The 16,374-nt window shown below is 38.2% G+C and overlaps 1 protein-coding gene and 1 non-coding gene across 2 annotated transcripts; both read left to right on the forward strand.

Annotated features, from left to right (window-relative positions):
- Nucleotides 1-2,914: 2,914 nt before the first annotated feature.
- Nucleotides 2,915-2,986, forward strand: trnae-cuc (transfer RNA glutamic acid (anticodon CUC)). The gene has a single exon. It is a non-coding gene; the product is annotated as a tRNA-Glu (tRNA).
- Nucleotides 2,987-7,172: 4,186 nt separating this feature from the next.
- dapk3 (death-associated protein kinase 3) lies at nt 7,173-15,891 on the forward strand. The gene is made up of 9 exons (XM_061731967.1): nt 7,173-7,233; nt 10,521-10,627; nt 11,373-11,733; nt 12,258-12,387; nt 12,547-12,595; nt 12,695-12,721; nt 12,809-12,961; nt 13,127-13,172; nt 14,383-15,891. The coding sequence occupies exons 2-9, from the start codon at nt 10,566-10,568 to the stop codon at nt 14,917-14,919; spliced, it is 1,365 nt and encodes a 454-aa protein (XP_061587951.1). The 5' UTR covers nt 7,173-7,233; nt 10,521-10,565; the 3' UTR covers nt 14,920-15,891.
- The last annotated feature ends 483 nt before the right edge of the window (nt 15,892-16,374 follow it).

Consider the following 16,374-nt stretch of genomic DNA (forward strand, 5'->3'; position numbering starts at 1 on the left):
TTCAAGTGAAAATGTACTTGAAACAGGTGAAAATTGTTGTTTTTTCCAGTGATGAGTCTTGTTTTAAGTGTAATGAGATTGTTTTACTAAAATTAGACATTTTAACTAGAAATAAGACAAATATTCTTATTTTGAGTTTTTGCAGTGATCCATTTTACTTATCCTGTGAAGGACAGAGTCATATTGATAAGTTCAGAAAACTGTTTTTATTGTTGTGTTTTGATGTATTTGATGTAAGCCCAGTGGATATTTAAAGCTTACAGACGGCTGCATTTAACTGCTGCTATGTCATTCCTGCAGTATTTCTGCAGGTGTTTTGGTCAGTGCTATTATTTGTAATATATTATGTTATTTGTAATCAGCACAAATTATCTGTCCCCATATGATAAATTCCACCATCCCCCCTGATTCTTTTTTACAACTCGAGTACTGTATATACAACAATAATAATAATAATAATAATAATAATAATAATAATAATAATAATAATAATAATAATAATAATAATAATAATAATAATAATAATAATAATAATAATAAATACTGGTATATAAAATAGATAACAGACGGATATTTACATAATTGCACGTGAATTATATTGCACATTATTTTCCAGTATGTACATTTATTGTCAGGTTGTTATGTATGTGGTCTACTGCAGTGGTTCTCAAATGGAGGTACGTGAAGGCACTCCAGGGGGTATGTGAGATTTTAAAATATACATATATTTAAAAAGTAGCATCCATGCAAAAATCCTTTAAAAATAAATATTTCATAAATAATTGAGGAAAATATAAGTCTAAATTCGTAAAATGAATGTTATCTTCAGGAGTATGCTATTCAACTTATGATCCTAAAACCGCAGAGTATCCCCCACACCTGGATGGCTCCACCTAACCTGCCAATCACCTGGCTTCACCTGTCAATCACTTGGACCAACGATGGAGTCGTGGTTGAAGCGTAGCAGCAATATTTTTATGTTTAATAAATCAGTTACCGATGGCACAGTGCTCTGTTTTTGGTGTTTTTTTTACAACCAAAAGTTCTTTGCGCTGGTTAGGGGTACTTGGCTGAAAAAGTATTTCACAGGAGGGGGTACATCACTGAAAAAAGGTTGAGGACCACTGGTCTACTGTGAGCAGTGCTGGTTGTGTAGTCTCACAGCTGCAGGAGGAAGGAGCTTCTGTAGCTCCTTCACACATTTAGGGTGAAGGAGCCTGTCGCTGAATGAGCTCTCCAGCGCTCTGATGGTCCTTCATGGGGTGGGAGCAGTACTGGAGTTGAGGGGGGATGAGGGGGGATGGCATCCCCCCTGAAATAAAAATGGTCAAAATCATCCCCCCTGTAAAACTGCCATCCCCCTTTCCATCCCTTATGTCATTTCATCAATGAATGTGGTTTTACTGCTATTTCAATATTTAGAGTCATCACCAGAAAAATAACACCAGAAAAATAACTTATTCGACAATTTTCACCCGTTTCAAGTAAATTTTCACTTGAAATAAGTAGAAAAATCTGCCAGTAGGACAAGATTTATTTTCTTATTACAAGCAAAAAAATCTTGTTCCACTGGCAGATTTTTCTACTTATTTCAAGTGAAAATCTACTTGAAAAAGGTGAAAATTGTTGTTTTTTCCAGTGATGAGTCTTGTTTTAAGTGTAATGAGACTTTTTTACTAAAATGAGACATTTTAACTAGAAATAGGACAAATATTCTTGTTAAGATTTTGAGTTTTTGCAGTGATCCATTTTACTTATCCTGTGAAGGACAGAGGCATATTGATAAGTTCAGAAAACTGTTTTTATTGTTGTGTTTTGATGTATTTGATGTAAGCCCAGTGGATATTTAAAGCTTACAGAAGGCTGCATTTAACTGCTGCTATGTCATTCCTGCAGTATTTCTGCAGGTGTTTTGGTCACTGCTATTATTTGTAATATATTATATTATTTGTAATCAGCACAAATTATCTGTCCCCGTATGATAAAATCCACCATCCCCCCTGATTCTTTTTTACAACTCGAGTACTGGGTGGGAGTCCTTCTCCATCATGGATGACAGCTTAGCCATCATCCTCCTCTCTCCCATCACCTGCACTGTGTCCAGAGAGCAGCCCACGACAGAGCCGGCCCTTTCAATGATTTTGTCCAGCCTCCTTCTGTCTCCAGCTGTGATGTTGCTGCCCCAGCAGACCACTCCATAAAAAATGACTGATGCCACCACAGTGTCATAGAATGTTTTCAGGAGTGTTTCCTGCACACCAAAAGCCCTCAGCCTCCTGAGCAGGTAGAGTCTGCTCGGGCCTTTTTTGTGGAGTGCAGAGGAATTAGTAGTCCAGTCCAGTTTATTGTTGAGGTGAACACCCAGGTACTTGTAAGATGTCACCATCTCAATCTCCGTTCCCTGGATGTTCACCGGTGTCGGGGGGGTTTATTACACCTGCGGAAATCCACCACCAGTTCTTTAGTTTTCCCCGCGTTGATCTGGAGGTGATTCTGCAGGAACCAGTCCACAAAGTCCTGGGACAGTTAATAATAATGAATTTAATGTATAATGCACTTTACATTCAATTAATCTCAAAGTGCTACAACATTCAAGGCAAGAAAATCAACACATAGCAGCAGTATCATCACAAACGTAAAAAAGTCATAAAAAAATTATAAAAATCAATGGCGAATCATAAATCATAGCTGCCTGGCATATGCTTTGCTGAAAAGGTGGGTCTTAAGTCTACTCTTGAAAGAGTCAATTGACTGTGGTAAGGTAATACCCAACTGTATGCGGTAACTCAAAGTCATGATATATGAAATATTCAAGCTCCTGTTTTCCATCCTTAACCTTGTAGTTATACATATCTTTGCATATCTTATCATTGCATCATTTAATTTTGAATATCTCCATCATCGTGCATCGAGATCCCTGGTGGTCTAGTGGTTAGGATTCGGCGCTCTCACCGCCGCGGCCCGGGTTCGATTCCCGGTCAGGGAACTTCGTTTTTGGTCTCCCCCACTTCCATTTTCCGTATATGAGTTCATTTGTCATTTCTAAAAGAAACGTCACTTTTGGTGTTGTAACTTTAACCGTGTCACGTAATGTAACTTTCTCTAATCTGGCACCGATTTAATCGTTGTTTTTGTATGCTTGAAGATCATTAACATAATGCAGCGGATCAATTGGCTCGGCATGGTCCGTATGTCCTTCCTTCTGCTCGATATTTCTCTGCAGTAAGTACTGCATTAGGGCCGGAACCTAGACACTCTTTAACTTCACAATAATGTTTTTCCTCTGCTGGTACGGGCTGGTATTGTAAATACTATGGCTTTAAGCAAATCAGTAGTAGCCTACTGCAGAAAACTCAGATGTTTAAATATTTAAAATATTTTAGATATTTAAATATTTAACATATCCAAGTTTTTTTTGTTATCTTTTGTTTTATCTTACAATCGAAGGTCAACATGGGGATATTTTCAAGAACACTTTGAAAACATCAAATTTCAGTGGGGGGGAAAAAAAAACATACTGTATATCTACCATTATATTGACTAGGTAATGTTGAATTAAAGGAAGCTACTTTGTGTTATATAACTTATATGAAGTAAAATGATCAACCTACAGAGGACTGAATTTAAAGACACCCCCAAAAATCAAAGAGCGAAAATGATGAAGCAAACTAGTACATTTTGCTGAAATTTCAATGACAGCAGCTAAATTATTTGTATGCCCCCCATATGCTTGTATGCACACACCTGACAACATTGGGGCATACTCCGAATGAGAGGATGGATGGTGTTGTCGGGTAATTCCTCCCAGATCTGGACCAGGGCATCACTGAGCTCCTGGACAGTGTAAACTGCAACCTGGTGGCATCAGATGCATCAAAACATGTCCCAGAGGTGTTCTGTTGGATTTAAGTCAAATGCACGAGGGGGCAGTCAATGGTATGAACTCCTTCATCCTCCAGGAACTGCCTGAATACACTACTACATGAGGTTGGGCATCATCACACACCACCTGCACAAATGTAGGGTCTGACAGTAGGTGAAAGAATTAATTAATTAATCTTGATACCTAGTGGCAGTCAGGGTGCAGTTGTCCAGCCTGCTCACCTCTCCAAAGATAAGCCTTCGCAAATAAATACCGGCACACAACCATACCAGTCATACATAGCAATGTTACAGTATAACATCCAGACCCTTTCAAGTCCTTTCCCTTTCATGTGCTTAGGGTGAAACTGCTCTCATCTGTGAAAAGCACAGGGTGCCAGTGGCAACCACGCCGATACTAGTGTTCTATGGTAATTTTGGCAGTCATTACAAGACCCACTAACTAAAAGATGTTGGGCCCTCATGGAGTGACCTGTTGGAGGTTCTTTGGTTGGACTCTGTTAGGGATTATCCTGTTCCTCCTTGCACAAAGGAGCAGATACAGGTGTTGGTGATGAGTTAAGGACCTTGTATGGCCCGTCCAGCTCTCTTACAGTAATCTGTCTCCTACAATATCTTCCATGCGCTTGAGACTGTGCTGGGAGACACAGCAAACCTTCTGGCAATGGTACATATTGGTGTGGCATCTTTGTGGAGTTAGACTGCTCATGTATCACCTAATGCTACCAGTAGTGACACTGATCCAAGGCAAATGCAAAACTAGGGAAAATAAAAACATTGATAACCTCTCTTCATGTTTTTTCAGGTCTTCTCATCGTTGCCCCTCAAGTGCTCCAGTTGTGTATTTCTTTAACATCCTACCTGCTTTTTTTTTTTTTGCACTGTTGCTCTTTCTTTCTCATACTGCACTACTTTTATTTTCATTCCAATGTATATACTGTTTATATTTTGCAATTATATTTTTTTACCCTTTTGCTGCATGTGTGTGTTGTGTGTACTGATGCTGCACAAAGCGAATTTCCCCACTGAGGGAGAAATAAAGGACAATCTAATCTTATCAATCTAATCTAATTAACACTAAAGCAGTTGTAACTGATTACCAGTCCCTTCTAATATTCCACTAACCAGAACAATATACCAGGTTGAATTGATTTGATCTAGGCCGGATTATCCATATACTGAACCGGGCGAGCGCTCAGGGGCACCAGCCAATGATGGGGCACCAAATGAAATGACTAACTGGACCATATATGTCATATTTTGTTATTTTTCTCTATATATTTGCTGGAATTGGAGCAAACAGGTACAGCAGTAACCAATGATATAATAAAAATACATGAAAATGATAATAATAATAATAAAATGAATTGTTTTTGAGTTACTAGTGTGCTGTTCCCTACCTTCACATCAGCTAAATCAGTAGGCCTCTTTGATTGTTTAGTCATATGCTGTAATAGTTCTGCATGTAGTCCTCAGACAGGCCGTATATGATGGAAATGATGATAGTTAACATCCATCCATCCATTATCTATACCCGCTTTATCCCTTGCGGGGTCACGGGGGTCTGCTGGAGCCTATCCCAGCTCATTTCAGGTGAGAGGCAGGTAGTTAACATGTGGTGTTAATTGGCATGTGAGTTTCTGATTGGAGCATGAGTGTAGTATGGCGTTTGTAGACTCATGTCTATCTTGGGTGTTACTCTTAGTTGGTTGCTTGTCTTACATTTATTTGTAGTATGAGTGTTGAGCATGTACTTCAGCAATACATTCATGTAACTCTATGGTCTTTATAACCATAGTATTTTTCCCCTTTTTTACTGTAAAATGTGGGAAGAGGGGGGCACTTCAAGTGTGGTCATCCTTAGACACCCCACTGAGTTAATCCGGGTCTGGATTTGATACTAAACCATTATTTTATATATATATATATATATATATATATATATATATATATATATATATATATATATATATATATATATATATATATATATATATATATATATATATATATAACATCTATATTCTACCCCTAGCTCAGCTTATGGAACATCATAACATTTCACACCATACTTGTGCCGATGACACACAACTCTATATTTCAGTGTCACCACATGACTACAGTCCCCTACTCTCATTGAGTAACTGTATTCATCAAATCAATGAGTGGATGTGCCAGAATTTTCTCCAGCTAAATGCAGAAAAGACAGAGGTGATCATTTTTGGCCCTAAAAATGAAAGGGAAAAGCTCAGCGCTCACCTTGGCTCCATGTCATTGACAGCTACAAATCAAGCCAGAAATCTTGGTGTAATTATTGAATCAGACCTGAACTTCAACAGCCATTTAAAGTTTATCACTAAATCTGCCTATCACCACCTAAAAAACATTGCTAGAATTAAGGGGATTCTGTCTAAACAAGACATGGAAAAACGTATTCATGCATTCATTTTCAGTAGGTTGGATTATTGCAATGACATCTTTACAGGCCGTAACAAGAAATCAATCAGGCAGCTGCAGCTGATCCAGAACGCTGCCGCCAGAGTCCTAACAAACACCAGGATACTGGACCATATTACACCGGTCATGAAATCACTACACTGGCTTCCAGTGAGTCAAAGGATAGAGTTTAAAATCTTACTGGTCTACAAAGACCTGAATGGTCTTGGACCAAAATCCATGCTTGATCTGTTAGTTCCTATGAAGCTCCCAGACCCCTGAGGTTCATCTGGATCTGGTTTGTTGTGGTTCCCAAGAACCAGAACCAAGCAAGGTGAGGCAGTGTTCAGTTATTCTGCTCCTCACCGGTGGAACAAACTTCCTGTAGACCTGAGGTCTGCTCCAACTGTCAGCTCCTTTAAATCAGGCCTAAAAACATTACTGTTTACTGAAGTGTACTCCTAAATTAAATACTTACCTGCTGTACTCTACTGCCCTTATTTTTAACAACTTGTGCTTTTTATTATTTTACATGTACGTCTTTTCTTATCATTTTATTTCATTTATTTGTTATTTAAGCGTACTCTTAAATCAGCAACATGTGCTTTTTATTATTTTACCTTTTTTTTCCTCATAATTTTATTTCATTTTATTTGTTATTTACTGTCTAATTATGTATTGCCGCTTTTAATGTCGATGTAAAGCACTTTGAATTACCTTGTGTTGAATTGTGCTATATAAATAAACTTGCCTTGCCTTGCCTAAAAAGTATTAAAAAAAGTGTGTGACTATCCACATTATACGGTGTGGTTTAATGCTTTTATTTTGAAAGGAGAAACCGGAACCTCGTGGTCAGCTGCTAACTTGCCGCTGTGCGGAGTCACATTCACTCGGATGAGGAACGCAGAGCAAACTGTGAGTATCCTTTAAGTCAACGGCTTCACTTTTATACGGTTATACATGTCTTTTCCTGTCAGAATCCCAATTTTAATACGAGTACGTTCGCTTCTAGGGAAATACTTGCCAAAAACAGCAGAAGCCGGTGTTTATCGTCAATGTTGGCGAGTTAACCAGCTAGGCTAGCTGTCTTCCGTCTTTGGCTTTATTTACTCTCCCAAATGCGTTTTAACTCCAATTTTTGATTAATCTAACGTCATCTACTTTGTGGGAGATTTATATTTGGTGTTTGTGGAAGAAAGTCCGTCCGTCATCCAGTTATTTAAAGGGGGGGAGTCTCTCGTGCGAAGTTGCAATTCAGCATCTTTTCATTGACCTCAAAGTGAGTTATCAGCTTGATATTTCTATTTTTTTTTTCTGTTTTTACTGAATAGTTTTCAAACGAATGGATTGTAAGATACCTGACTGTGTGGACATAATCAATGCCCTTTAATCGAGTCGTATAGCTGGCCTCGCACAGGAGATGATGTAAGTGGGGCTGGTATGCGGAGTCTGACATCAGCCTCAAAGTTTGTGAAAACTGACTCCTACCAAATAAGGAGTACAGTGTAGGAATTACTGCTGTGATCAGAACCACGGCTTCTATCACACACTACTGGTTTGTTTGTTTAAGTCATTTCCAAGATAAGAATTCAAATACAAAAGAAAAGAAACCAACAAATAAACATGAAGTTAATGCTGATTAGGGATGGGCGGTATGGACTAAAAAATGTATCACGATAATTTCTGGCATTTATCCCGATAACGATAAAAAAAATACCAATACAAAAAGTGTCATCAACGGGAATCTTTCTTTCTTTCTTTCTTTCTTTCTGGCATTTATCCCAATAACGATAGTTCTTTCTTTCTTTCTTTCTTTCTTTCTTTCTTTCTTTCTTTCTTTCTTTCTTTCTTTCTTTCTTTCTTTCTGGCATTTATCCAAATAACGATAGTCGTTTCTTTCTTTCTTTCTTTCTTTCTTTCTTTCTGGCATTTATCCCAATAATGATAGTCGTTTCTTTCTTTCTTTCTTTCTTTCTTTCTTTCTTTCTGGCATTTATCCCAATAATGATAGTCGTTTCTTTCTTTCTTTCTTTCTTTCTTTTTGGCATTTATCCCAATAACGATAGTCGTTTCTTTCTTTTTCTTTCTTTCTTTCTTTCTCATTTCCTCAATTTATCGTTTTTACCGTGAGATGGCAAATTCTTACCGTGGGGAATTTTATTGACGGTTTATCGTGAACGGTAAAAAATCACCCATCCCTAATGCTGATTAGGGATGGGCGGTATGGACTAAAAAATGTATCACGATAATTTCTGGCATTTATCCCGATAACGATAAAATGACGATTAAAAAAAAAAACACCAATTCAACTCCACCTTTGTAACTATAAATCTATCACCACATTCAGTCTTTGGAGCCCCCAAAACACTGCTCTAAAAGAATACTAAATGCTACTAAACTACACCAATTAAATTTAATTAATAAAAACCAATTAAATGAGTTCTTTCTTTCTTTCTTTCTTTCTTTCTTTCTTTCTTTCTTTCTTTCTGGTGCATATCTTTCCATCCTTCCTTCCTTCCTTCCTTCCTTCCTTCCTTCCTTCCTTCACATACGTTGTGCGTGGATTTAACGCAGAACCATAAATCAGCTTTACACAAAAACGTCATCAACGGGAATTTATCATTTTTACCGCGAGATGACAAATTTTTACCGTGGGGAATTGTTTTGACGGTTTATCGTGAACGGTAAAATATCGCCCATTCCTAATGCTGATAATGCATTAGACCAAAATATATAAACAAAACAAGACCGAAAAGGTTCAGGCTGAAGCTTAGATTATTACGCCTACCCTTTTATAATCAATTTCCGTCAGCTCCTAGATATACAGATACAGAGCAGTAAATCAATTAAAAGAAAAACATTTCATATACCGTACTTTTTGTATATTGAAAACATTCAGTATACTGCATAGACCTATTATCTATTTAGGTTCAGTTACTTACAACTGACTCCTACCAAATGAGGAGTACAGTGTAGGCAATTACTAGTATGATCACAACCATGGCTTCTATCACAGTCTACAACTGGTTTGTTTATTTCGGTCATTTCAAAAATAAGAATTCAAATATAAAAGAAATGAAAGAAAAGAAAAGCACAAATAAACATGTAGTTAATGCATTAGACCAAAATATATAAACAAAACAAGACCGAAAAGGTTCAGGCTGAAGCTTAGATTATTACGCCTACCCTTTTATAATCAATTTCTGTCAGCTCCTAGATATACCCAGTACTCGAGTTGTAAAAAAAGAATCAGGGGGGATGGTGGATTTTATCATATGGGGACAGATAATTTGTTCTGATTACAAATAATATAATATATTACAAGTAATATAATATATAACAAATAATAGCAGTGACCAAAACACCTGCAGAAATACTGCAGGAATGACATAGCAGCAGTTAAATGCAGCCTTCTGTAAACTTTAAATATCCACTGGGCTTACATCAAGTACATCAAAACACAAACTTATCAATATGACTCTGTCCTTCACAGGATAAGTAAAATGGAGCACTGCAAAAACTCAAAATCTTAACAAGAATATTTGTCTTATTTCTAGTTAAAATGTCTCATTTTTGTAAAAAAAAAAATCTCATTACACTTAAAACAAGACTCATCACTGGAAAAAACAACAATTTTCACCTGTTTCAAGTAGATTTTCACTTGAAAGAAGTAGAAAAATCTGCATGTGGAACAAGATTTTATTGCTTGTAATGAGAAGATAAATCTTGTCCCATTGGCAGATTTTTCCTACTTATTTCAAGTGAAAATTTACTTGTTATTTTTCTGGCGATGACTCTAAATGTTGAAATAGCAGTAAAACCACATTCATTGATGAAATGACATAAGGGATGGAAAGGGTGGATGATTTTGGCCGTTTTTATTTCAGGGGGGATGCCATCCCCCCTCAACTCGAGTACTGGATATACCAATACAGAGCAGTAAATCAATTAAAAGAAAAACATTTCATATACTTTTTGTTTATTAAAAACATTCAGTATACTGCATAGACCAATTATCTATTTAAGTTCGGACACTTGCATAAACACTCATACTATATGACTTCTAATATTACATTATTTGGTCTTGGTTAGCCTACAAATCTAGACCTACTGCTAGCAAATTTAAATTTGTTTTGCTGTGTCTTTCTAGATGTGGGTCTGGCTAAGTCTTGGTGTCTCTGTTTTATTTTTTTAATTTGCAGGACATCTGAAAGCATCCTTCTCCCATCGTTATTAAAGTCAGCGCCATGGCTGGTTTCAGGCAGGAGGATGTTGATCTGTATTATGAGATGGGAGAGGAGCTGGGCAGGTAGGTGCTGCTGATCTCCTATCCATCTGCTGCGGTCTATCATTACCGGAGGTTCGATACAGTTGTTAGACTCTTAATAAAGGCTCCAAAACATGCATAAATGCAACCTGAGGGACTTTTTAATACCTTTTCTTTTTCCTTCATTGTAAATGACCTTTTTTTTTTAAATATCTGTTTATCAGTGTGTATTATTTTTCACACAAAAACGAACAAGACATTTACCACAGTTGGTCAAGGATGTATACTGATGCCAAATTTGAACTGCTGGATCAGAACAGGGCCAAAATATTAGCTCTGATGTTGTCAGCAACATATGAAATAGAATTTCATAACTGTTAGGAATAAGCCATGCATTTGTTTGTGTGTTTTTTGCTTTTGATTGAACCCATCTCTCTTCCTTAGTTAATTTATTCTGTAGTAATGCAGCAAAAGTATGACGTCACTGTCTCTCAGTGCCTTTCCAACTCTGCTGTAGTGTAACATCTTTAAAGGAGAAGCGCTGTGTGTGTATATTTGTTAAGAAAGACATGCAGATGAGTGAAAATTCATGCACTGTGAAATGTTGTTTCCATAGCTACACATTGGTCTTTTTTGTTTTGGTGATGCCCCTTTTTTTTTCTTCACCTTTTTTGCCTTTTAATGATCCATTATAAACAAAGCTGGAAGGAAATGTACAGAGAGAAAAAAGGCAAGTGCAAATATGTTATGATATATTGAGCATCTTCCCGGTCATTCCCCTCTGCAGTGGACAGTTTGCCATCGTTCGTAAGTGCAAGGAGAAGAGCACAGCCATTGAGTATGCAGCCAAGTTCATCAAGAAGAGGCGGTTGTCGTCCAGTCGGCGGGGAGTCAGCCGGGAGGAGATTGAGCGAGAGGTCAATATCCTGCGGGAGATTCAGCACAGTAACATCATCACCTTGCATGACATCTTTGAGAACAAGACGGACGTGATCCTCATCCTGGAACTGGTGTCCGGCGGAGAGCTCTTTGACTTTCTGGCTGAGAAGGAGTCTCTTACTGAGGAAGAAGCTACACAGTTTCTCAAGCAGATCCTGGACGGCGTTCAGTACCTCCATTCCAAACGCATTGCTCACTTCGACCTCAAGGTCAGTAATTTGAGGGGATGCTTGTGAGGCAGGGGGAGAGGACATGCTAGTAAAATGCCCAGTTTAGGTGTTAGCAGACCTTTTGTTTTTCACTTTTACAATTTGAGAGGTTTTTCATTAGTCATGAAGCAGAGCTGATGAGCAACGCTGCCCTGCGGTTTAAAAAGGAAAAAAACTACTAAAAAGGTTCCCATGATAATCTTTGCACCATTATCACAAGAAATAAGGGATAGTTCAAGGTTGAATAGTTGCTGGGATCTTATCAAGTGTGTTAGTGTTCTTTAAAAAAAATAAACAAACATTAATGTAGTGAATGATTAAAAAGCTGTTTATAGTCAAAGCATATTTGAGCTAATAATCTCAAACTCGGTTAAATATTATTATATTGACATCAGACTACAGAAAAGCATCAAAGTCTCTCAGTGCAGAGCGAGAGAAAGCCTCTGTTATCTGTTGACAGTATTACATTCCTGTATTCATTGTTCCTCTACTGTATGTGCATTCATTTTTGTTTTATCTCTCAGCCTGAAAATATCATGCTATTGGACAAGAATGTACCCAACCCGAGGATAAAGCTGATTGATTTTGGGATCGCTCATCAGATCAAAGCAGGAAATGAGTTCAAGAACATCTTTGGGACTCCAGAGTTTGTCGGTAAGAGCGTTCCCCCTCCAAGATACTAATTTCAAACACACGGCCTAAAATCAGACGTGCTAGAGTCTGTACATGCTGGCCTGTTCGTTAAACCTCGTGAGCCGATGATCACGTGCTTCACATCACATCTGGTTTTAATTATTCTTCTGTGTTTTACAGCACCAGAAATAGTCAACTATGAGCCGCTTGGCCTGGAGGCAGACATGTGGTAAGATGTCGTCTTCTTTCTTTCTCGTCTCATATAAGACGAGATGAGACAAGACCAGACAGTTTTCATTCACCATTACTCATCTTCTTTTGTTTCCAGGAGCATCGGGGTAATCACATACATTCTGTGAGTAATATTTTGCATCACAACAGTGTTGAATCACGACACCCTTCAGTCATATATGATCTAACGCCAAGTTTCTGTGTTTGGTAGGCTGAGCGGTGCATCACCATTTCTGGGCGAGACCAAGCAGGAGACTTTGACCAACATATCTGCTGTCAACTATGACTTTGATGAAGAGTACTTTAGCAACACCAGCGAGCTGGCCAAGGACTTCATACGGCGTCTGTTGGTCAAGGATCCAAAGTAAAAAATACCTTCATTTTATTTGTTAAGTCTTGTGTATTTGTGCTTCTCAGTTTTTCTTTTTCATTTAGAGAGAACCCATTCACTGAGGGCGGCATTAATTGTAAATGATTTCAAAGTCTCTGCTCAGACCTTTTCTCACTCGTGAACTATTTTCTTTTGTAGAAAGAGAATGACGATTGATGACAGCCTCCAGCATCCCTGGATTAAGGTGCGTGTGCAACACTGTCATTTAAATTAGTTGTGAGTTCATACGAAGGAATGTGCTTGATGTTGTTTTTTCTCCCAGACAAATTTAAGCTTTTGATGGAAGTTAATAGATTTTTTTTTTCCATCTTTGTGAATCTGTTGTTAAGATTAATTTGACTTTTGGCTCAGATGAAGAGATGCAATCCATGGAGAAGTATTGTTTGTGCTCCAACAGGGAGGTCAATGTTTCTGTGTTTGTCTCCCCCCACTGGCAGCCAAATAGGTTTGATATTCTGTACAAGCTGAACAGTTTAGTAACAGACTCTAAACGGTGAAATTCTAAATGGTTGTGCTTAGGGCTGTTCGATTAATCGATTTTAAATCGTAATCGCGGTTATGTAATTAGAACGATGTTAAAACGTGAAACTCGTAAAATCGATTTTTCACTTTTTTTTTTTTTTTTATACACCTTGTCTGCACACATATTAATGATTGATGGAAATACCCCTCAATACCTGCGACAAGTGCCCCATTGGAGAGGCTCTTTAGTGTAGGAGGGGTCGTTGTAACATGCCACCGGGCATCCCTCAAGCCAGATGCGGTAGACCGGCTCGTGTTCCTTGCAAAAAACTTGCAAATGTGAATAGCAAATGTAATGACTGACATTACACACCTCTACCTCCTTCATGGGTTGCATTATTATTTAGCATGCAAAGACCCAGTTTAGTTTAATAAGAAAATGTCTTGTTTTATTTAATTGGAAATATAACTTACTGTATGTTTGCAAGTGCTGATTTGCTGATTTTTTTTTTTTTTTTTTTTTCAGAGATAAAACTTTATATTTTATTATATTTTTTAAAACTTTTTTTCAACTTATTTTACAGAGTTTTGCACTTTATTAATTCATTTTTGGTTTAATAAGAGCAAAGTTTGCACTTAAAGCCCAATGGGGCAAATGTTCAATAAAAAAACAGCATATTTGAAATCATTTCTTTGCCTTTTGTCAATTCACAAAATAATCGTAATCGAAAATCGGATTTTGAGAGAAAAAAATCGAGATTTTATTTTTGGGCAACAGCCCTAGTTGTGCTCAAATAATAATCCGACAATGTCACTATTTACCAGCTGTTTGAAGGGAGACTAGGCGTTTCCTGTCTTTGCTCTGCACCGTTTGGTGCAAGTTATTGTATTACCATTTCCACTTCAGAGCTTAACAGTTTTTATTTCTTTAGGTGATCAAGAGGCGGAACGTGCGGCAAGAGGAGCGAGACCACAAGACTGAGCGCCGCCGCCTGAAGACCACACGCCTGAAGGAGTACACCATCAAATCCCACTCCAGCATGCCGCCCAACAACACTTATGTCAACTTTGAGCGCTTCTCCCAGGTGCTCGAGGAGATTTCCGTGGCAGAGGAGGGTTTGAAGGAGTTGGAGCGCAATCAGCGCTCATGCCAGGAAGATGTGGCTGCGTTGCTGTCCATATATGAGGAGAAAGAGGGCTGGTACAAGGAGGAGAACCAGAGCATTTCCACTGACCTGAGCCACATTCACCAGGAGCTGCAGCGCACACGGGCTCAGCGCAAGAAGTGCCAGGAGGATGCTCGGCTCACGATGCAGGCTGCCAACATCCTCAAGCGCAAGTTTGGGCGTCTGGAGAACCGGTATGAAGTCCTGGCTGAACAGGTGGCCTCCGAAGTCCGCTGGGTAGAGGAGCTGGTCAAGTCCATTTCTGCGGAGAAGGATCTCCTGAGCTCTGGCAGCATGCTCTGAGTTCAGCTGTCATCCAGCAGTGACATTTTCATCATTAGGTATCCTTCTGCCCATCTGCTCTGCTTGTGCATTTCACGGTGGAGTTTGAGAGAGTCAAGTTATCAGTCTAAGCTAAGAAGAGAGAGCCGGACGCAGAGAGGCGACATATTGAAGCCATTCCCACACGAGAAGGTTAATTCCTGTGTTTTTATAAATTAATTTATAATTTTAGCCATTTTTTGTTTTTCATATATATATATATATATATATATATATATATATATATATATATCTCTGACTATCAGCCAGCTATCACTACAAACTCCTGGCTAGAGTAGAAATGCATTAATGTATTTTTCTTATCTTGGTTACCATTTTTAAAACCAGTCTTAATTTTTTTTTGTTATTTTATATTCTATCAGCATTAGTTTATTTCTTTCAGCCTCAACTTGCACGTCAGTTACGTGAGAGTCTTACGGTATATGGTGAATAGTACAAGAGTGTACTATGTGAGGCATTTCCGGTGAATTTATTCCAGCTGTTGCATACATTTTAGATTTGATTTCACCTGACCTTTTAAAGTCTTATCTGTTGGAATCAGGGTATCAACCGTACAATGCAATAAATGTAAAGCCTCAGCCAAGAAAACAAGAGGCCATTTTTAAAACCACATGCAGAACTGTGTAACACACCTACAACGCAGTATGTAGCATGTACTGCTTACTGTGTTGTAGTACTTAGTATGCCATGTTATAATGTAGTTGTAGTGTCCCACAGCATTATGGGAAGACTGGTCAGTTGCATGCTGGACATTTTATTGGAAGTATTAAATTATTTCGGTGTTTCTTGTATACAGCAGTACAAGTGCTTGTATCCTGTAGACTGCAGCTACGATCTGGCAAAATCAGAAGGCACCAGTAGTGTAGTATGAGGTTTCACAAATGGCCTTTGTTTTAAGGTTAGGCTTTATTCTTTTTTTTCTTTCTTTTTTTTTCATATTTTTTTATCCCCGATTTTTTTATTTTTTTTTCCCCCCATTTCATCACCCGAATATTGGCAATAACCCGAATTTGCACGGCCATGTAAACACCAATAACCCCTTTGAATAACCCGAATTTGCTCATATTCCGGTTTTTAAAAACCCCAATATGACACCTGGGTTACTCCTCTTAAAACCCGAATATTCGGTCATGTAAACGCCTAACGGGATATCCCGATCAAACGGAACATGAATTTGTTTTCTGCGCATGCTCTGTTCGCAAGGAATCCTGGTGTTTTGAGTCCAGGAAGTTCTTATAAACACGGCGAAACGCAAGACCACGCCACACTTTTGGAGTGAGGAGGAGACTAATCACTTCATAAATGTAATGAAGGATATGAACATTTTGACATTTGTAGACGGTAGAAAGTACCGGGATAGCGAGATTTACAAGAAGGTGAGCGAAAAGTTGCGCGAATCAGCATTTGTTTTGAATT

Source organism: Cololabis saira, chromosome 10 (genome assembly GCF_033807715.1).
Source record: "Cololabis saira isolate AMF1-May2022 chromosome 10, fColSai1.1, whole genome shotgun sequence".
NCBI classification, from domain to species: Eukaryota; Metazoa; Chordata; class Actinopteri; order Beloniformes; family Belonidae; genus Cololabis; species Cololabis saira.

Coding starts and splice junctions, on each gene's coding strand:
- dapk3 (XM_061731967.1), top strand. CDS start 10,566: ATGGCTGGTTTCAGGCAGGAGGATGTTGATCTGTATTATGAGATGGGA. Junction 10,628..11,372: donor ATGGGAGAGGAGCTGGGCAG/GTAGGTGCTGCT, acceptor TCCCCTCTGCAG/TGGACAGTTTGCCATCGTTC. Junction 12,388..12,546: donor TGGGACTCCAGAGTTTGTCG/GTAAGAGCGTTC, acceptor TGTGTTTTACAG/CACCAGAAATAGTCAACTAT.